The sequence below is a fragment of the Orcinus orca genome, chromosome 10, assembly GCF_937001465.1.
Source record: "Orcinus orca chromosome 10, mOrcOrc1.1, whole genome shotgun sequence".
NCBI classification, from domain to species: domain Eukaryota; kingdom Metazoa; phylum Chordata; class Mammalia; order Artiodactyla; family Delphinidae; genus Orcinus; species Orcinus orca.
The window spans coordinates 6,794,863-6,816,030 of NC_064568.1; the positions used below are offsets into that span (position 1 = coordinate 6,794,863).

Genomic DNA, 21,168 nt, shown 5'->3' on the forward strand with positions numbered 1-21,168 from the left:
CCCTTGCCCTCAAGTCCAGAGTACAGATGGCGATGGGGCACGATCCCATTCCTCAGAGTGCAGTTCCCTTCCATTGTGCTGGCAGGACGGTTGCAAAGATGATCATGAAAAGCCTTGGAGGATGTTCGGGGAATGCAGAATTAGTAGAGACGCGGAGAAAGCTGTCAGGCTGGGGAGAGAGGGGGGCGAGGTGGGCTCCTGCTCTACTCGCTGGCTTCCCCACTTGAGCGCCTGCTCTGGGCAGTCCTGGACTCAGCTAGATCCTCACACTCAGAAAACCCCACAAGCCCTCCCAGCACCAGCTCATGCAGCTTTGCAAAAGGACGCAGGACGGCATCAGGCATGCCATGGGTGGGTGTCCACGCAGCAGCCCGGGGCTGTGTCCCCCACACACTGCCACGTGGCAGCTCCTGTGACAGAGAGTTAGGCCACCTGGGTGAGTCCAGAGCCAGCCTGGCCTGGAAGCTCCAGCCTCCATGCAGGAACTGGTCTCTCCTGTAACAGCCCCTTGCGCTTCCAGAGGTCTCAGCAAGGACGTGCTCAGTTACAAGCAGCAAGACTTTCGGGGGGACCCAAAGCCATGGTCTCCCGCCAGGTATTCCAAGATCACTCTACATCCTCCCAGTCCGGATGAGTTTGCCAACCAGGGGTTGCTTTTTATAAGCCCTGTCGCCTTGTAGCACAGCTGGCCTCCCACCTTTATCAGATTTCTGCAGAAAAAGTGGAAGAAAGTCCACCCAAGGCCTTTCTCCCCTAGAGGAGAAAGGGTTTTGTTACCCCTTCACTTACACCCCACAGCTCAGGCCCACCTGCCCCCCAGTGTCCAGAGAGCACCTCCCGCATCTGGGTGACCCACCCGGCTGCTCAGAAGAGGCCCCCACGCAGGGCCAGGCGTCCCCCCGGCTCCGTCCCTCAGCCCGGCTCCCGCCCTCTCGGCTTGGCAGGCGAGAAGATGTTCCAGATCGACAGCGGGAGGAACGCGCCCCTGCACTCGCCGCCCTCCGAGCACTACACCATCATCTTCAACACCTTCGTCATGATGCAGCTCTTCAACGAGATCAATGCCCGCAAGATCCACGGCGAGCGCAACGTCTTCGACGGCATCTTCCGGAACCCCATCTTCTGCACCATCGTGCTGGGCACCTTCGCCATCCAGGTACCGGGCCCCCACCCTGACCTGGCCGGGGTGGGCAGAGGGCAGCAGGCCGCCGGGGCCCCTCGGCAGTGCCCTGAGAGCCCGGACCTCGAGCTGGCCCCTGACGGCCTGTCCCTCTGTCTCTCTCTCTCTGCTCCCTGTGGCCTCCAGATAGTGATTGTGCAGTTTGGCGGGAAGCCGTTCAGCTGCTCTCCGCTGCAGCTGGACCAGTGGTTGTGGTGCATATTCATCGGGTTAGGAGAGCTTGTCTGGGGCCAGGTGAGTGCTGGGGGAGCTGCAGGAGGGGCCTCTCGGCAGGGGAAGGGAAAGAACACTGTACGGGGAATCCAGGAGCCCCAGGAGTGGGTCATGGCTCCTCCACGGATCAGCTGTCTGGCTCCGGGCAAGGGCCTCCCCGTCTCTGGAGACCGGAGCCGTGGGGGGTTGGCCCAGGGCTTGAATGCTGGTCATTTGGGTATCGCCACCGTGATTTTTGCTTCTGTCTCTACACCCCGCTCATCCTGTTATTTACTTGGTACTTTCTTTTAGTCACATCTGTTTTTCGAACTGAAATTTATTTCAAAAGGTAATTTATATTACAGATATGATTGGAAAGTCAGTCTCACTTGTCATAAACAGAAGCTAACCAAAAAACTGTAACAAGCGCGATGTTTTTAAACTCTGACTAGAGGCCACGGCCAGCCAAGGCTCAGAGCTCGAAGCCGGCTTGTGGTAAAGAGCATTAGTAGCTGCTGTGACACCAAGCAGAGGCTCCTTCAGAGAGCTCGGAGGGAGCGTAAGAGGGGCAAACCCTGTTGCATCGCAGTGCTGTGTCTGCAGCCATCTGTGGCCCTCCCCAGCTTCGGGGAACCCGGGGCTGGATCCTCTCTAGGGGCCCTTCTAGCCATGACCCCAGAACGTTCTCCCACCAGGCACATGCACACACACACGCACACGCACCATCATGGAACTCACAGCTTGCAGCTCAAAGACGCCTGACCAGGACATGGTACCCGGAGCTGGATCCAGGCAGTGGGTGCCCCAACAGGCCTAAGACGTTGGTCTTGCCTTCAAGCTGCTCCCAGGCTAGAGTGGGAAATTCCAGTGAGAGAAATTAACTAGAAGGTAAAGAATAAAATTTAGTTTCCTTCAGAACAATCTTCTTTAAACTTTGGAGCTTCTTTGGAGAGTTGATAAACTAGGTTTGACTTAACAACGCCATTCCCTGGGCACCCTCAGGGCCTGGGCATCTTCGTCCCACTGGACAATCCCTCAGGGAGCCCTCGGCGTCTGGATGAGCAGGTTCCTGACACCTAAGGAAGATGCCAGCGGGCAAGGCCCACCTTAAACCCCCGGGGAACCCCTGAGAGTGTGCAGGGCAGCCCCTGTCAGTCCCTAGAGGAGATGTCAGGGGCCTCTGACCTCTGCCACCTCAGCTGCCCCACAGGGCCTGCCGCTCAGGCCTCAGCCCCACGGACAAGCCCTTTGGAGGAAGAGTAACAACAAAGGCATATCCCCCTCCCATCTTGCCTTCCCTTTCCGGGAGGGCAGCCATTCCAAGAGTCCCAGGATTGACTGCCCCCAAGGCACGCAAGCTCTGAGCTCCTGTTGCCCAGGGTTGGGCACCCCAGGACCCGGTGACCTCAGGAAGAATAAGCCAGAGACCTGAGGGCCAGTGACTTAGACACAGCATCTCCAACTCTGAGAACCGGTCCCAGCTTTCCAGATGGGAAGGCCGGAGCTCACAGAGGTTAAATGACTTGCCCAAAGTCACAGGACTTGTAAGGTCTGGGGTATCCAAAGTCCCACGTGTCCAATTCCTCAGATTTCCCACGATTTCCACCTGCCTCTGGATGAGTGAGCGAATTAAGAAGCAAATTAAAAAGAAATCTAAAGTTGACTTGAGGAGGAGGTGCGACGAGTTAAGGAGTGAGTCGAACGTAACTAGGTCAGTGGGTAAGAAGAGCAAGAGGGAGGAAGGGAGGCCGAGCCCTCCGCTGACAGCCCTCTGCTGGCCCCTCGCAGGTCATCGCCACCATCCCGACCAGCCGGCTCAAGTTCCTCAAGGAGGCGGGCAGGCTCACGCAGAAGGAGGAGATCCCGGAGGAGGAGCTGAACGAGGACGTGGAGGAGATAGACCACGCCGAGCGAGAGCTGCGGCGGGGCCAGATCTTGTGGTTCCGAGGCCTGAACCGGATCCAGACCCAGGTACAGGCGGCTCCTGGGGCTGGGCCCGTGCCCGGCGGGGTGGGTGGCGATGGGGATGCGGGGATGAGGGTGGGTCCAGACCCGCTCTCACCATCTCACCAGCCTCCTGTGCACCCATGTTCCCCACACACACACTCTGCGTTGCCGCTGAAGAGCGGCCTCCTCGGGAAGGTCCTACCTCCCTGTCCACCTGGCTGGGGTCGGACTGGGGTCACACCCACTGTGGGCTCTGGGGCGGGGGGCAGGGGGTGCCCCTAAGGTGGAGGAGGGGTGACCCTGAGGGCCGAGGTGAGTGAGGGACTCCTGTCAGGGTTGCTGGGGGACCGCCAGGAGGGTCAGGTGAAGCTGGAGACTGATCCACGTGAGGCCAGGATGGCAGCTTCAGGCCGGGGTGGGCCCCAGATTCTCCCGGCCACGTGGTCAGGCCTGCATCTGCATGTACATCTTCCTCCACGGGGGGCTTCAGACACTCTCCTAGCCCCCACTGGGGCATTGAGTCAGTTCTGGGGACCAAAGGTTGGTTTTCCACACACACACCACATGCACGCACACGCACCCCAAGGACACACATGTAGAGCACACGTGCGGGATGTGTGTCCGGCCAGAAGCAGGTCTCTGCCTCAGAACGGGACTGCGTGGCCACCACCTGACACATGCCACGAACATGCAGCCCCCGTGTTCCCACACGGCCCCTCTCCCTGAGTCAGGGCTGCAGTTCTCGGGGTGCTTTCACAGCCCTGTAGGATGAGGAACAGAGGGACCAGGAAACCGAGAGAGGCTCAGTCTCCTGCCCAGCCGGCCTGGAACAGCCGTGCTGGGACGTTCATGGTCACCCTGCCCCCGTCACGCTCTGGGAAGTGCGTCAGGGCCCCCCAGCTCGGGTCTGCGGTCCTGCAGTCCTACGTGGCCTACCACTGCATTTCCACCTAGCACAAAAACAGGTCACCTGGGCTGCCTCACACCCTACAGGGACTGTCCCAAACATCATCTCATTGGCCTTCCCAGCCCCCTGAGAGGTCGGTATGCCCCGCACCTAGTTTTAGGGGTAACCGAGGTTCAGGAGACAGCCCTTTCTGGGCACTGGGTCGGGGGAGCAGGTTGCACACCCAGAGCCTCCTGACAGACAGCAGTCTGTGCTCCGGGACTAGACCTCCGGGTAGCCCCCATCCCGCACTTCCCAGGCGGGCCCGGCAGCTCTCAGCACACACACAGCCCTGGTGCTGTCACCAGCCTGGCCACAAAGCCTTTGAGGAGGACGCCGGGACTGTAGTTTCTTGAGTGAGCACGAGTCCTATCTAGCCTGACTCTCACGGACCACTAAGTGGGCCAGTGCTTTGCCCCTCGCAGCTAACCCTGCCAGGTAGGTGGCATTGCCCCTTCTGAAGGACAAGAAGCTGCCGCTGGGCAGTGACTTGCCCAAGGCCGTCTAGCTCGTAAGTGATAGAGCTGGGGTCTGGGCCAGGGTCTGTCCACCCCAGAGCTCCCAGCACACCACTCTGGCTCCACGCCTGGTCCCGAGGGCTGAGCACCCCCTCTGCCTCCAAACACCATGTTTAACGCCCCACCCGCGGGCCCCCGCCCAGCCCATTGGCCCCTGAGTCACTAGAGCAGGACCAAGGCCGGGCCCCTGTGGCTCCCCCCTCAACCGGGCCCTGGGGACCCCAGGTGCCCGAGCTGAGCAGACGTCTCTCAGAGCCTTGGCACGTGCCTGGTATTGTTGTTTTGGTTTAAGTGGCGTGCTGTCTTGCCGTGGCTGCGGCTGTCCTCATGGCCTGGCGCCTGTCAGTCGTGTAGCTGTCGTGTCCATTCTTTTCGCAACTTGTCTCGTTCTCTCCTCCGTTGCAGATTGAAGTAGTCAATACTTTCAAGAGCGGGGCCTCCTTTCAGGGAGCCCTGCGGAGACAATCCTCCGTCACCAGCCAGAGCCAGGACGTAGCCAATCTCTCTAGCCCTAGTCGCGTGTCGTTGTCCAATGCTCTTTCCTCTCCGACCAGCCTTCCTCCTGCTGCAGCCGGGCGTGAGTGTGAATCCTTACCGCCTCGGGTGCCACCGCCGCCAGCGCCGGGCGGCCAGGAGGGCAGGGGCCGGGGCGCCAGGGACTCGGGGGGCAGGAGGTCGTGATTAGGCCCAGGGGTCTGAGGGGCCCCGGCCATTGAGGAGGGTCCCAGGCGGTCAGCAGACCACAGCCAGGCACGGGGTGGCAGTCCTTTAGGGGGTCAGGGTCAGCTGGGGTCAGGGTCAGGGGTTATGACCAGGCAGTCATGGGGTCCTGAGGGTCACAAGTAGTCAAAAAGTCTGGGTCAGTCAAAGGATCACCGTTGGTCAGGGAGGTTTCAGTGATCGAATGTCACAGTCCCCCACAGGGCCACGGTGGCCAGAGGGGAGCAGTCAGCTGGGGGCGTGGAGCACACCAGTCAGTGTAGGGTCATACCCGGTCAGGAAAAGCCTGGCTTGTGAGGGCCAGGGTCAGAGCTGGCCAGGAGATCACAGTCCTGCGGTCGAAGTCAGGCCAAGGGTTACTGTGGGTCAAGGGAGGAAAGGCTCTCAGGGGTCACAGTCAGCCACAGTGAGGTCCAACCCAGAGGGGTCACTATAGATCAGAGGTCACAGTTGGTCAGGGGACCCAGGTCCCCAAGGACATCACAGCCTGGAGGCCCGCTACCAGTAGTTCAGCCCCTTCTGCCCTCTCTCCTTGTACACCTGCGAGCACCAGCTACCTTACACACACTTCTCCCTGCAGCGGGGCTTGGAGCACAGCGAAGGCCTGAGCCCTTCCTGGAAGGGACAAGGCTCCTGACCCATTCCACCTGACCTCAGGTAGAGCACAGTGGGGGGTCTCATCTTGGCCGGCTGACAGCAGGCCCGAGGGACCCAGTCTAACCTGTGGCTTCCTCCTTCCTCATTGGAGGGACACCTGGGACTCCGACCCCCTCCATCACCTCCCTCCCTCGAGCTCATCTCCTCACACCAGGGCGTCTGACACAAGTTTCTCAACTCTGGCCTTGTCTAGATCTTTATGAACCCCCCATGGCTCCAGGCCCCAGACGGCATGAGGAGTTTCTATTTGCCACCTGCCTCCCTTCCCTGTCTCTAGTCAGCCCCTCCTAAACCACAAGGGAGCTGCAGTCTGGTCCTCTCACGTTGCTGTTCACTCAGCCAGCCCTTGGGCTTCTCTGATGAGACTCCAGGCCTCGTCTCTTGATACTTTATAAGGTGCCAGTACCCCCCACCCTCCCAAGCACAGAACATCCAAAACACACACCTCTGCCACCGGGCAGGAGAGGACCATGTGCTGGGTGAGAATGATGCCATCTGAGCCCTTGGACAAGAGGCGTGAGCCGCACAGTGCTGTCGGTGGCGTGTGCTCACGTCCCACGGCCTTTCCGTGGGTGCAGTCCCGCCAAGTACACAAAATGACAGGGAGGATGCAGAAACGGGGGAAAGCCCCTGTGCTCGTTCATCAGCACGAAAACACAGCGATGGGGAGGCCAGACGAGCCCAGGTGAAGTGAGGCCACGTTTGAGCAGACGGTGTCTGAGTCGCGTTCCCATGAGGCACTGTCACCGGCAAGTCACTGCCAGGCTTTCTCAGAGCAGGAGACACTTCGCTCCCACCCTTTCCCGCTCCATACAGAGCGCCCTCGCCTCGTTGGGAGGCCCGCGCCCAGCTGCCCTACTCCTGCGCCAGCCGAGCTCCAGCCTTGGTCAGCGCTGCCTCCTGTCGTGAGGTGCAGAGACCAAAAGTGCTCAGGGCTGGAGAGCCACCTGGGGAAAGGATCTCTTCCTCTCAGGGTTCCCACTGCCCTCCCATTGCCTCCTGCATGCCTCCGGCCGGTCTGACTGCCAGAAGGTGGCCTCCGGGTCCAGGCCCAGGTCTTCGTCCTCCCCGGTTCGGCCTCTTTCTGGAAGCGTGGTGCCTCACGCTGGCCAACACGGGGCTCACGACACTCCTGGGTACCTGCAGCCTCTCCCTGGGTTAGGCCCCGCATCTTAGCTCTTCCAGTCTCGAAGAAAGAGCGCAGTCATCTTGAACCTTTTCTTCTGCCCTTTAGAAAACCATTCAATAAGGCCAGTCCTGTGACAATTGGTTCTCAACACTTTTCCTTCAGAGAAATGCCCATTTCTGCCTGCCCTTTGCTTCCTATCTCTAAGCCAATCTCCTTCTAGCCCAGATTAATCCCTTTATCCCATGGTGACCCAACTATGGAACAGCCTTTGAGAAGGATGCTATAGGCCTTGCCCATGACCCGTCATTTTCTCAGAGGACCCAAAGGGGCTGATCAAGCATGACTCCCTCACCCAAGTGCTGTCTTGCCTCTCCCTCAGGCATCACGCCTCCTTAGGAATCTTGCATTCCTACCTGCAATTGTAGAATCCAGCCTGTAATTCTGGGTCCCTTCTGGGACCCTTTCTTGGGCATGGGGTCTCAAAAAACGCCTGACCATCCCCTTGCTCAAGGGTACTGGTTCCAAAATTGATCACAACCTCTGTGGTTTCAACAGACGCATTTTGGTCAACACAGTCACGACGTGAAATATCCCCTAGTTCCTCCTTTGCTTGAATAGTTTCTATAGCAATGTCACCTCCTCTGGTCTCCAAGGACTCTGAGAGCCCTCTAGATACCAGGCAGGGTCCCTACAGAAGCCAAAAGGCTTTCTTCCCACAGGGTGTGAAGCAGGGGGCCAGGAAGTAAGAGAAGGGGTCCCCGATTGGGTGGGTGGAGGGGCGGGCTCCCCCCACCCCCTGCCTCCTCCGAGCAGGATCTTCTTCCCAGGATTCTCCAGGAGAGTAGGGTGCCTGTTGAGTTGAAAACACCTGGGCTCTCTGTGCCCTGGAAGGAGTCAAACCACCGTCCTTTGGGCTATCAGAAGTGACCACCAAGTCCTGGGGCAGGGTGGCGTGTGCCTGGCTGACTTCTGACTCATGACCTGGGGTGAGGAACCCCCCAGCACATCACACATCCCTCCCTCAGCACCACTGTGAGGCGGAGGGCCCCAGGCAGACACATACCATGCAGTGACAGGACAGTCTGTCTGGTCAGACTGGCATTGGAATGATCGGGAGGAAACTCTGGTCCACTGCCTTGCTTTCCTCTTCTGACTTACTCAAAAGCGAGTTTCTTTTTTTCTCCCAGAAACTTAATGGCACACCCCTAATGCCTTATACTCAAGCCTCACCCAAAATTTTCCAAAGCAGTTCAGCACATCCTTCACTCAGGCTCAGAGAACTGAACTGACTTGGTCAAGATCACACAGTATGTAAGTGACAAGAGCTCTGACTCCAAAGTCCCTCATTTTTCTCACCACCCACACCACTTCCCAGATAAGCCCACAGACCTAGAGCCCACAGAGGTTGAATTTCCACTGTGGAACCAGTACCCACGCCCACAGCCTCATCCGGTGAAAAGGAGGAGCCAATCCTCTGGGGTCTAGAAGGCCAGGGAAGCTCTTTCTCTGCTTGAGTTTCCACCAGCCTGGCAGGGACTGAGAAGAGAGGCATTTTCCCATCGGTGATCAGGAACAGAATTAGCATTTAGCTCTTAGATCCAAGGCCAAGCTACAGAGCTCCTCTCTCTTATTGCCACAAATTCCTAACCCATCTCAAGCTACCTTTGTATTTAGCAAGTTCATAGCATGCTCCACGTTCATGAGTAAAGGTCCTGTTCCTTCAAACCAACCAGGCCCAGAGCATCAGACTCCTAACCCCAGACCAGCCACTTTCTGGACGCCGCACCCTGCTAGATAGGGCATCCCCCATCCCACTCCCCCTTCAGATTCCCGGTTCTGAGGACTGCTAGGGCAAGGAGTTTGCATCTCTTAGGCGGAGAAGTGAAGAAGGGAAGGAAAGGAAGCTGGACCTCTCATTAGCATTCTGGTAACTAACTTAGTGCAACCTTGGGTTGGCGAGAAAATGGCTTGCTTCTGGGGGGGAGCCCAGACCTCTCCGCTGTCTGAATATTCCATGTGTTTGTTTCCCTAGAGGGCTAGAGAACCCTGGACACAGAGTTCAGCAAGAGAGAGTGAAATTAAAAGAGGTTGTGAGTCTTTAACCTTGAGCCTGAAATGAATGTGAATCAATCCCAGACTCTTGGCTTCCTTGAAGCCGGGTAAACATTCGAGTATGTCGAACCCGCCCCAGACCGGGGCCCATGCATTTGCTCAGAGCCATCGACAACGGGCATGGGGCTCCCCACCCGCTTTGTGCTGATGGAACCAAAACGTCCGAAAGCCCACAGACCGAGGCCCTTCCTCTCTTCCCCCTCACCCCACGCCCCAGTGCAGCTCATGCCAGCAAGGCCCATCACCAGGGCAGGCAGGGAGGGGAGATGGGAGAGCTTTTTTTTCTTCCCATACTTTTTTCCATTTCAGCCGCGAGAGATCCGAAGTGGAGACTTGAGACGGCCGTGGCGGGGTGTCCCGAAAAGTCTTGTCCCCACAGTCTTGTCCAGAGCAGTTCATTCTTTCTGTTGTCTCCATTCCAGGGGGAGGGGGAGGGGCCTACATCTCATTGTGTGTCATCCCCTCCGCGTTGTCAGTCACACGACAGGGTCCTGCCACCATCCCTCCTCCTCCACCAGGCGCTCCCGGCTGGCATCTTATTGCAGTTCAGCCAGGCTCTGGGCTGAGCAGCTACAATGATCATTATTATTGCCATTTTACAGTTAAGAAAACTGAGGCCTGCAACATCTTTTTTGTTGTTGTTTTCACTTAGTCAAGGGAGTAGTGGCCCAGTTATCAGGATATCAGAATACTGAATAATCTCTACAGAGCCACAAATAGGGAATCCAGGGAGAAAGAGACCTCAGAGCAGCCAGATGGCCATCACGGACGACCAGCACTAATGCATGGCGTCTGGCTGGCTCTCTCTTGGCACCCGATGCCTCTTACTGAAAGCAGGATTCCACCAGGCAGGTTTCCCTGGAGTCCCCCGCTCATAGCACATAAGAAGGAGAGGGGACAGAGATGCTTTTGAGAAGACAAGGGAAAGCCAGAACTAGTAAGTGATGGCTGACAGCAAAGGAGAAAAACTTAAAAAAAAAAAAATCAAAACTGTGGGGTCTTACACAAGACCAAGAAGGCTTATTGACAAACTTAAATTCTTCTCTGTGTTCTCTAAACTAAAAGGCAGAGGAGCTTAGGATGTGCTTTAGAAAGACTGCTCTCTGAAACAGTCAAGCAAACCCTGAGCTGTGACACTTAAAACCGTCAGCCACAGTCACTGTGAAAATTCACTCCCACACACAGGGCTTTCCCCCCTGAGCCCCACCAACGAGCTACCTCTGGGTTTAGCTCCGCAAATCCTGGGACCACGAGGGCCTCCCCACAACTGCCCTGTCAGGTCCTCTGTCCCCCTACAGGCCTGTGATGTGGGGGGAGGGAAGGCCAAGACGGACGGCCTCAGCACCCCGGCCGCCTCAGCTGAGGCTCTGCTCCTTGGAAGCATGGATACCGCCTTGCTTTCCCCACCACTGGCTCCGCTCTGAGTTGGGGCTGGGAAGAGAGGAGGAGGCGCCTTTGTCCCGAGTCCCATCAGCCCCTTGACATGGCAGGCTTGGCTCCCCCTCCCAGGAGTCCAGAGAAGGGATGCCTCTCTTCAAAGTGAGGGTCCGGTTCCTGTGCACCCTGTGAGGTGGGACAGGGGACGGCCAGGCCGGTGGTGTGGCTCGCCCGCAGTGGCAGAGCCCGGACGCAGACTCGGGTCTTCCCGACTCTGGATCCAGTGCTCTGCCCACTGGCCTGGACGACTCAGCGTCCAGCCTCCTTCCATTCTTCAGGGAACCCAGCTTCCAACTGAGACACAGAAAATGAAAGAACTTGCCGTTTTGTGGCTCAGTTCCACAGCCTCTTAGAATCCTACCCAGGGCCTGGATTTGGCCCTCTGATTTTGGCCTCGTTTTTTGGTATTGTGTTTTCAAAGCACAAATAAAGAAAGGAGGAAAAATCCCCAGGAAATAAGGGACCCCAAAGCCAACTCCAATGAGTGGCCAGGGCTTTGAGTCTATACTCGAGTGTTTACCTCCCAAATGCATGAAGGGAAGAAACGTTGGGTACAAACGACCTCCATTCACATTGTCCAGGCTTCCAAGTGTAGCCGTGTGTCGTCTGTGTGTGCCGTGTGGCTCCCGCCCCCCACCCCGCCCCGTAGCATGCTCGTGTCCCTGAACGTCATCAGCCGCTGCCTCCGTCGTGCTTTCTGGCTGCCTCTGCTCTGCACCCCAGAAAGCCCCGAGTTGGCTTCGGTTTGCTGTGCTGCTTCGGTTTGATGTTGCCCTTCTCTGTTTGGCCCTCGTGTGTCCCTTCTCATCCCGGCTCATCCAACTGTCTCTCCTTTCTGTTCCTTTTCTGTTTGTGACACGTTATCTGTTCCATGTCGTGTGGTTTCTTAACCGCGTGTGGTTTTTCTAAGATTAATTTTTTACAAATAAATAGCCTCTCCTCCTTCCTCCTTTATTCCCACCTGGTCTCGCACCCCTTCTGCATGGTCGAACCTCTGCTTTAAAGTTAACAAGGCTCAGTCTCTCACTAGGTCTGGGTGCCCGCTGGAGTGGACTAAGCTTCCTCTAACCACAGTTTCCCATCATCGCTATGATGGGCCTTCCTTCCTCCTGTCCTAATACTGTAGTCTTTACCCAAACCCAAGCAATCTTAAAAACCTCACGGATGAACACAACCTAAATCCCCGCTTCCGTTCTTCCCTCTCCTCTCCGTGCTCATGACACCCAGCGACTGTGGATTCCAGCCACCTGCTGTGCCCGAACCCCCTCTCCCCCACCCGCCCCTCCTCCGAGCCCCCCAGAGCTTGGCCGCCGGCCCCCCTGGGGGCAGCGCTCCTCACCCCCGTGCTTCCCTTGCAGATCCGCGTCGTGAAGGCGTTCCGTAGCTCTCTCTATGAAGGTCTAGAAAAGCCTGAGTCTCGAACCTCCATCCATAATTTCATGGCTCATCCTGAATTCCGGGTCGAAGATTCACAGCCCCACATTCCCCTCATCGACGACACCGACCTGGAAGAAGATGCCGCGCTCAAGCAGAACTCGAGCCCGCCGTCCTCGCTCAACAAGAACAACAGCGCCATCGACAGCGGGATCAACCTGACGACCGACACAAGCAAATCAGCTACCTCTTCAAGTCCAGGGAGCCCCATCCACAGCCTGGAGACGTCGCTTTAGCTGAGGACCCCGCCACCACCCACCTCCCGGGCACCCACCCGTCCAGGCACCCGACTCACCCAAGCAGCAGCAAGCCACAGCAGGAAACCAAATACTGGCGAGAAAACCGTTTCCACCCAACAGACCCTTTTTCTGGCTGCGATGCTGTTTGAACTCTTTTTCACTTCGAGGCGAGGGCGGGATCTCCTCCGGGAGCTTAAGGGAGTGAGCGGTTTTTCCCAGAACTAGCCCTTCCTGGCTCCCACCCGACATGGACCAGCCATGCACCCGCCCGGCGCCATGTCCCCTGCATGAATGTACTGTACACTTCCGGTCCTCCCCTTGTTTGGTTTTTGGGGGGTTGGGGAGGGGGTTTTTTTGTTTGTTTGTTTGTTTTCTTAGGCGGGAACTGCAGACAGACTCTTTTCTGAGACTATTTATCCAATCCACTGGTCTGTGAGTTTTTGAAATGCTTGCGCAGCATGGTCTCAGTTGTATAGGTTAATTTAACAACTTTTTGAAATTGCAGAGCTTAACTCGCCTAGTAAATTTGCACCAATGGAACCGAAGAACTTCAGACACTCACAAGGTTATATCCATTTCTTTGTATCTATATCAACGTATACTTCCCCAAGACTGTATACGTCCATATAGATAGGTAGATATAGATGTGTCTATATGTATATATATATATATATATATATATATATATATACACACATGGATATATAAAGTTTCTTTGCCGGCATGTTGCCTTGTTTCTGCTTAAATTGCTCTATTTTAACTTATTTATGTCCTAAAAGAAGAATGTAATTTGTTTACAAACCTGTAGATAACGTCTTCGGCTATTTGTACGGTTTAAGAACACTGGTGGCTGAGATGCTATAAGAACAGTTCAGCCTGATAGACACCTCCCTGGATTGCATCCTTGATGTTTTACGATAGCCATGCTCCGATTTTTGCCTGCTACTTCCGTTCAATTATGTGACTACCGAGGGAGGCTCAGGCAGAAGCCAAATGTTAGCGAGTATCCATCCCGAGGGGTCCCACAGCGTGCTCCGTAGACAAAGGGGGAGGAGGAGAGAAGTCTTCCTGCGCTCAAAGCACTGATGGCCAGCCCGGCCCCAGGGTGACGGGGTTGGCAAAGCACTGGGTGAAGACTTTTCTCTCAATGAAACTCACTTGAGTTTACTAAGAGCATTTCAAATAGAGATTCTCTCTGGCGCTGTCTGTACAGAGACTGAGGTAGTTTTGCAATATTATAAACGCTATTGTGTTGATTTTTTTTTCAGTTAGTAATTTCGAGGCTTGTTTCCTTACGAACTGCAGCAGATGAGCTGTTGGCCTATTGGATGAGGATCATTATGGTTTGCTGCTCTTATTTTTATTTTTGAAGAAGAACAGCCTTTTTCTCTGCACTATTTAGATCCGAACGAACCTTATGACGTGTATATTGAGATGTATTCAGTGTGATTTTTTTAAACCAAATTGTCTTCCTGTAGTCGCAATATATACTGTAGCCTTTGAACAGCAAGTCTTGCTTTCCCAGACAGAAAGCCATTCTGAAACCCTACAGTATCACAGGTGAGAAAAGGTGGTTATTTTTTCCCTGAGACAATAACAGCACTAGTAATCCCACTTAATAAGAGCTTATTTAATTGTATGTCAGCCTCTTAACTGCTAAGCACTTTGTGGGTATCAGCTTTTTTCATAAAAGAACTTTTGTATTTAATACAAAGTTTGCTTTGAGACTTTTCAGCATACGATCTTTTTCCATAAACTTGTACAGTGCAAAAGACATTTTGAATACCATGATCGATGATGTCCCATGCTTCAAGGAAAACCAAACGCTTCTGCCTCGCTTGCAAAATGCATTCTTCACACTGACCCTTCCCACAGTTGCTCTGTGTCTACCCGGGCCCTTCCCTTCTCCAGGCCCAGAGAATTCTTCCACAAACAAGATGAGAGCCACTCGGGAAAAGAGCCATAGTCAGCTGGGAGGGCCTGCATCTGGATGGCTGTGGAGAAACCCGAGGGTTTAGGACCCCAAGTCAGCCCATCCCACCTGGCAACACCTTCCTGGAAGGAGGACCTTCTTTGCGCAAGAGCATCTCCTGAATGTCGTGAAGAAATATCTCTGAATGTACCCAGCAGAGGAAACTGCATCCCCCGAGGGGTGACCACCCTCAGATATGCTTATGGGATTCCAAGACCAATACCGCCCACTGTTCTCCTCAGAGAAAGGAAAGACCCGCTCCTGTAAAACCTGGGGCAGCTTTGGAACATGGTGTTTTTTGTAGTTTCCTTTTTCAAGGTTCTCCATCTCCCGCTTTGTTCCAACCTTGTGTCCGTGACCTCATTCCATGACACCAGGAAAGCCCCGCTTGCACACCACGCTCCCTGCTCATTCGGAGCCAGGACGCAAGGGAAGCAGGAGGGGGTCTCCCCTAGTGGGACCCAGCCCAGGGGAGAGGGAGCCATGGAAGCTACCGAGAATGCCCCACGTCAGTGTTGGTCTTTTCTTGTCAGGAATGATGGTTGCTCACACACACACACACACACACACACACACACACACACACACACACCCTCGCCCTCACACTTGCACACACACATCCACACACACAGGAAATGATTGGTTTGTCAGAACTCCCTGTAGTACATAGAGCTTGCACTCGGCGTCCTATATCTAGCAGCATGGGGTACGTTTGGCAGTTCACCCCATTAGGGGGTAAATAATTTATGACCATTCATCTGTTTTTATGAATTTTTTTATCTAGACAATAACTGTAAATAAAGAACTCACCATCTCTGTTCATTTAATACTATGCAATGGTGATGCTTTCAATTGCTGACTCTTCTTACTCCGCAACATGGTTCTGAAATGTCTGTGGTCTTAAAAAAAAAAAAGGCAAAAACCAACATAAAACAGAACATAGTAAATATGTACTCTGTAATGTATACTTTTTGCTGGTTTTGGACTGCACCATCCCCTCAGCTTCTTGTCTGCCCTCTGGACAGGGGCTCCAGGAGAAGGTAGCATATTCAGTTCCAAGGTCTAAGCTCACCAATCTGTCTCCGCCTAACAGATGACGGAAGACCAGGGGACCCATTCAATGAGTCACCCACCTTTGGAGGTGGACAGGGAGGAAACTGAAGAGTTTCCTTCCCTAACTCAGCAGCAGCCTGGGTTGCTCCCACCAGCCCCCCACCGTAGCCCCTTGCCCCCTTGTCCCAACCAGAGCAGAGAGTGGACAAGAAGGAGGGCCCCCTGCTTCTGAGACCAGACCAATGATAGTGACTGCACTGGGACAAGGACCCTGGACCTGTCTCAGCCCGGACATCCCAGTTATTGAACAGCCGCTCTTCCCCAACTGTGCTGAAATTCCCGCTTTACCACATCCTGACAGCTCAGAGAGACTTGGGTCTATTTCTGGAATATCTCCTCTGTTCCCTTATCTGGGTGTCTCATCTGGCACCAACCACACAGTTTTAATTATTGTCACTTTATATAATGTTTCATTATGTGGTGGGATAAATACCCTTCGCTTTTTTTTTTTTTTTTTTTACAAAATTTCCTGGTTATTCTCTCACATCTATTCTTCCAAGTAAACTTAAAATTTTGCCGAGTCCTGCATCCTCCTGCCCTCCTCTCACTCCAAATATTGGGCCCTTTCATTGTAGGTGCAAACATCTTCCCACCATTGTAAGCACTGTCCACCCCAGCTCACTAAATAGAGAGCCCTCTATGGAGAAATAAAAAGGACATCCTGAATCTTGAGGGAAGCCAGATAGTCCTCCCATCATCTCACCTGTCCCCTAAGCCAGGGTGTCGTTAGGAGAGGCCACCAAGCCCCCACCCCATCTCAGTGTGGGACCCAAAGTCACCCACCTTGGCTGTACTGAGGTGGACCCGCCATCTGCCCTGGTCCAGGCAAGAAAGAGGGGTCTCTCCCAGACCTGGAGCTACCGGAATGTGTAGCCCAGTTACCAATTCTCCTCATGGAGAAATGTTTATTCCTATATCCCTTTCCTGAACTATTTTGGTGGGGAGAGGGTCACTTCTTGCTCATTATTCACAGTTTTCAGCAGTTGTGATACGTCCTTTGGGATGCAGCAATCTCTTGCCTGGACCTTCTCACCACCCTGATGACTCCCCCTAGTGGTTCTGGCTCTACTTACAGGATGCTGTCAAACGCACACTGTGACGTGCCTCCCACACAAAACTCTCTCCGTAGGGTCGGAGATCCCACCATTAGAAGATGGCGGGTGGGGTGGAGATGGGTTGCGTTTCTCTGAAGGCTTCTGGGTCCTCCAGAGACGAGGCTGAAATCAAACAACAGCAGAAAATCCCCAGGTCTTTCCCAAGTTCCAAAGCAAGCTCTCCTGATTTTGATGTAAAGATCCTGTTCATCCAAGTGGGGGGGGGGGGATCCCAGGCCCTGGGCATCAGCCATCACCCCCTCCACCGAAAACAAGATATTTAAGGCTGCTTTGGGACTGCCCTTCTCGGCTCCCCAAGTCTGTTCTGTAACGCCTGTGGTGCTCTCCTCACCTTTCCTCTCGGGGCGGGGAGGGGTTAGTCGCCACACTTTGCTAACTCTCACGTGCACATATTTTATACCAGAGTAGCGAGGAAATGGTGCCGCCTCCAGCTTCCACGAGCTACCCGGGCTCTGGGGGGCTCTGGGGAAATCGGGGCTGGGACGTGACTGTGCTTTTATTGTACACTCTTGATTTCTCTGTATCTCTGGCTTGTGCTCTTTGTAATTAATGGGATTTGTCTGCCTTTTCAACACTATACTGAGCAATAACAATAAATGCACACGTGGAAATGCAGACACAGTACACATCACAAGGCCTTTTTCCGTGGGACAGCTGGGTCCCCGCCCTCCGTGGATTTGAACTCGGAAGCCAAGGGCCTGGGAGGGAAAGGCACTTTGCCCAAGGGTGCATGGCTCAGAGGTGGTCTCTCTCCTTCCGCCGAGTCACACCTTTTGAACAGTCACCATTTGAGGGAGGCAAGTTCAGCTTGCCATGAGTCATTAACCCTCCACGAGGAACAGCTGACAATCCCAGAGGGCAAGACTCTGGGGGAAGAGGCCTCAGGAGGATGAAGAAGAGGTGGAGCTTCAGGGTCTGGGAGGTCAGGGCACAGATTAGGGAAAGCTTTTTAGCTTTGGGGTCTGGGATTAACCGGAGGGAGCTGATGGGAGATGTGGACAAATGATGTAGGTGGTATCCCCCACTGGGGACAGGGGGATGCAGAAGGGACCCTGGCACACTAAGAGTCTGAACTTTGCACACCTCTGGTGGACATCAACAAAGAACGAGAATGTGCCCAGACCAAGAGACAGTGCCAACGTTGGTTCAAAGGTTGATGGTTGCACATGCGCGTGCGCGTGCACACACACACACACACACACACACACACGAAAATTCAGCTCTTCTCAGGGAAAACTGATCCCCAGATCAAGCGCTGTAGGCCCAGCTGCTTCCAAACCCAAACCCAGTTTCACATCCAAAGGTCCATTTACTCCCAAGATCAACCTTCCAGAGGAGGTATTATTACAATTCCCACTTAACAGAAGAGGAGACGGCAGCTCAGAGAAGAGAAGGGTGTGCCCACCTAGTAAGTAGGGGATACAGTATTGATACCTTGCAGTCTTGATGCCAGAATCAGCACTTAAAACTTTTCACCTCCACCAGCAAATACTCTAATGAATAGGATAACAGTTGCACTGTTTGTCCCAAATCCTCAATCTCTCCAACTTCAATGCCTACACCAGGGAATTCCTTAAATAACAACTATGCCCCAGGCATTGTGTTTGTATTTTATCTAACGTGTCATCGTCCCCACTTTCTACTGGAGGAAAGTGAGGCTCAGAAGGAAATGATATGATTTTATCACCCAGAGAATCAGTAGTACATCTACAGATCTGAGATCAGGGGATGTCCCTTGAAGAACAGGAGACCCAAGGGCCCCTCCCACTCTGTTCCCTGCAGTATTTCCACCATAAGCACCACCCCTCACACCCCTGCAATCTTTTTCCATTAGAGGGAAATTATGGGTCTTGAAAGCTGGGGTGGGGGTGGAGGGTGAGTTGCTACCCGGAGGCCCAGCCCTGAGTTCTGTAAGACCCCATTCCCCGACACCCTCTCCAAAGCTCCTCGATGGTCTGGGTCTATCACACCCTCTGAGCCTTAACATCGTCCCTCCAGCAGTGACCATCTCCTGCTAGGACTCTTCCCTCCAGTTTCAAGAGGGGAAACAGGGATTTTGACTCACCCAAGGGAAGCCTGGACTCCATCCTGGGTCACTCAACTCCTTAAAGCCATGAGAGATCAAGGGCTGCCAGACCATGTGTGGCTGAGGGGAGGCCCCAGGCTCTGTCCAGCTGTACAGCATTCTCACTGTGCCGATGGGAAGCCAGGGACCTAGGGGTTGGGGAAACTGGCGATTGGGTCCTGGGCTCTAGCTGCAGGAGTCTGGCTGAGATCCTTCCTTGCCTGGGGAATCTACCTGGTGGGCCAGACTCACAGGATCCCAGAGCTATGAGGAAGGGGCAGTTTGAAGGCATGGGTCCTCTGGCCTGGAGAGGGCAGGGCGAGAGGCTCAGCCTCTGGCTAGGGGGTTATTCCCTGGGCTTCTTTGCCCCTGGTCCCAGCCTTGGGTCCTGAGGAGAGACTGACAAGGAAGCACTAAGACCAGTCTGGCCACTACTCCCAAAATTAGTCATCCTAAATTGTTCACCATAAGGCCAGTCGCACCCAGAACCACAGAGAGGTGGGTGGAAGTGTAGTTACGTATGAGTTCCTTTTTTCATGTATGGATCTCAGGAAAAGGGAAGGGTTGGTAATGAGAGAAGACAGGTTAGAGCTTCAGATTTCAAGTCCCGGGCCTGGCTCGCCTGGAAAACGAGAGTCCCACCCCTTTGGTCTCGAGCGTCACGCACGGAGAAGGGGAGGGGCCGTGGGAAGGCTTAGCACCGCCCCAGAAAGGACGGAACCTTCGTGCGAGCGGAGCGCGCTGCTGCCCGGAAGCTCCTGCGCCCGGGCCAGACCGCCTGCGAGCCCGGCACCGGAAGTGAGCTGTTCCGAGGCGCCTCCGGGACCTGCCACGTCCGAGGCCTGGCGCTGCCGCTGCCGCTGCCGCCGCCGCCGCCGCCGTCGCCGCCGCAACCATGGTGAGTGCTGGGGCCGGGGTCGCCGAGCGGAGTTCTGGCCGTAGTCGCGGCCCTCCCGGGTTCTTCGCCGCGCTAAGGTTCAAGCCCCGAGTTGGGGCCGTTCAGCTCTCCCGCACCGCTTCGGGTCTGGGGGTCTCTGGCCCTGCCCGTCCGGACCTTTCGGAGGGGGAGGCCAAGCGGAGGCCGCGGAACCGCCCAGAACTCTGCGGGCCGCGTCTCCTGCTTCTTCTTTTCCTTCTCTTTCCCCAACAATTGAAAACAAAACCCCAAACACCGTTGGAGCTACTGTGGCCTGAGCCCTTACTAGTTTCCAAGCATTGTTCCTAATCTCAGCCTACTAACAGCCCCATGAAGTCGGGGCTGTTATTATCGACCTTTGACAAATGAGGAAGCTGGAGGTTCAGAGGTGAAGCCTCTTGCACAGGGAACAAGTGGCAGAGCTGAGATTCAAACCCTCACAACCATTCCCTTCTCCCACCTCCCGCCTCTCCCAGCAGAGATGTTTGTGGAACGGGTGCTTAGCCCAGGGCCCCGAGGTAGGACGGGCACTTCAGGAAACTGATGTAAGGATGAGCTGAATGTTCCTGTGATGCAGGGGCTCGGGTTTTTAAACCTCTGTGGTATCCACAGTGTACATTCACTCCACACTTACTCATCCAGTGAATGACCGCCAGTGGGAACTAACGGATAGAAGCATCTAGCCTGAGCCTGGCACAGAGGGGGGGTTCAGTAAGCCGGTGCTCTCGGGAAATGGCTGTGCCTGGGTTTTTGAGGAAACGTGGGTGAACCCAGAAGTCTGGACGCTGGGTTTGGTTCTTGCTTTGCAGGGCACTGGGTTTTAAATTTCTCGGGGGTTTTTTTGGTCTCTGATTCTTCAGCTGCTAAGTAGAGTTGGGGTCTCTTACACCCTGTCACTCCACTCTTTTTAAATGAGTTTTTAACTCATTAAGTAATTCTGAAGAGCTTAATTGTTTTGAGGGCTGTCTTTTACTACTTAAGGAAGACCGTACATCTTGAGGTGCTTAGGAGGAGGGACTTTTTTTTTTTTTTAAGGAGCTTTAAAAAAAAAAAGCACTTGTTCATCAATCCTGGTTGGTGCGTGAGAGTGGTTCAAAATAAATGCTGGTTATCTCCAAGGTCCTCTGGCGAACTAGTATGAAACTATCAGTAAGCTTTCTTCCTGCCTCTGCTTAGCCCTCAGCCATTGATTTAGGGAATTGGATGTAACAACTAGATGGGCAGCCTAGTCCATCTAGTTGTGGGCTGGGAGTTAGCAGGTGGGGCTGGGAGTTAGCAGGTGGGGCTCTTCTCCCAGCTCCACCTTTAACTAGCTCTGTGACTTGAGCAGGTGCTTTCTATTCCCTGGGCTTCTTCATCTCCTTAGTCCATCGGACAGCTGTGATGAACTCTGCCCTTCGGCCTTCCCAGTGCACGTGTGAGAGTACTTTGTGTCCCCTTATCTTCCTTACTTGCCTTTGCAGACCTCGGGGGCTG

General features: G+C 54.6%; 2 protein-coding genes and 1 long non-coding RNA gene across 17 annotated transcripts in view; 2 read left to right on the forward strand and 1 right to left on the reverse strand.

Annotated features, from left to right (window-relative positions):
- The window catches only part of ATP2B2 (ATPase plasma membrane Ca2+ transporting 2), a 353,733-nt gene extending 338,418 nt beyond the window's left edge, over window positions 1-15,315 (forward strand). For 8 of the 13 annotated variants that reach the window (XM_033437364.2, XM_033437363.2, XM_049716215.1 and 5 more), the window contains 4 exons: window positions 945-1,156; window positions 1,307-1,414; window positions 3,161-3,343; window positions 12,197-15,315. In XM_033437364.2, the coding sequence (XP_033293255.1) occupies window positions 945-1,156; window positions 1,307-1,414; window positions 3,161-3,343; window positions 12,197-12,508 (815 nt within the window). In that variant the 3' untranslated portion in view covers window positions 12,509-15,315. Of the gene's footprint in view, window positions 1-944; window positions 1,157-1,306; window positions 1,415-3,160; window positions 3,344-5,188; window positions 5,361-9,321; window positions 9,377-12,196 lie in introns of all 13 variants that reach the window. The other 5 variants (XM_033437366.2, XM_049716217.1, XM_049716219.1 and 2 more) reach the window with 3 other exon arrangements.
- On the reverse strand, window positions 15,264-19,437 carry LOC125965641 (uncharacterized). The gene is made up of 3 exons (XR_007479813.1): window positions 18,777-19,437; window positions 16,670-18,116; window positions 15,264-15,382 (listed from the first exon to the last, which is right to left on the reverse strand). It is a non-coding gene; the product is annotated as an uncharacterized LOC125965641 (long non-coding RNA).
- Window position 19,438: 1 nt separating this feature from the next.
- SEC13 (SEC13 homolog, nuclear pore and COPII coat complex component) overlaps window positions 19,439-21,168 on the forward strand; it is a 54,615-nt gene continuing 52,885 nt past the window's right edge. Inside the window, exon 1 of one of the 3 annotated variants that reach the window (XM_004274831.4) lies at window positions 19,439-19,674. In XM_004274831.4, coding sequence (XP_004274879.1) covers window positions 19,672-19,674 — 3 coding nt within the window. In that variant the 5' untranslated portion in view covers window positions 19,439-19,671. The remainder of the gene's footprint in view (window positions 19,675-21,168) is intronic. The other 2 variants (XM_049716222.1, XM_033437359.2) reach the window with 2 other exon arrangements.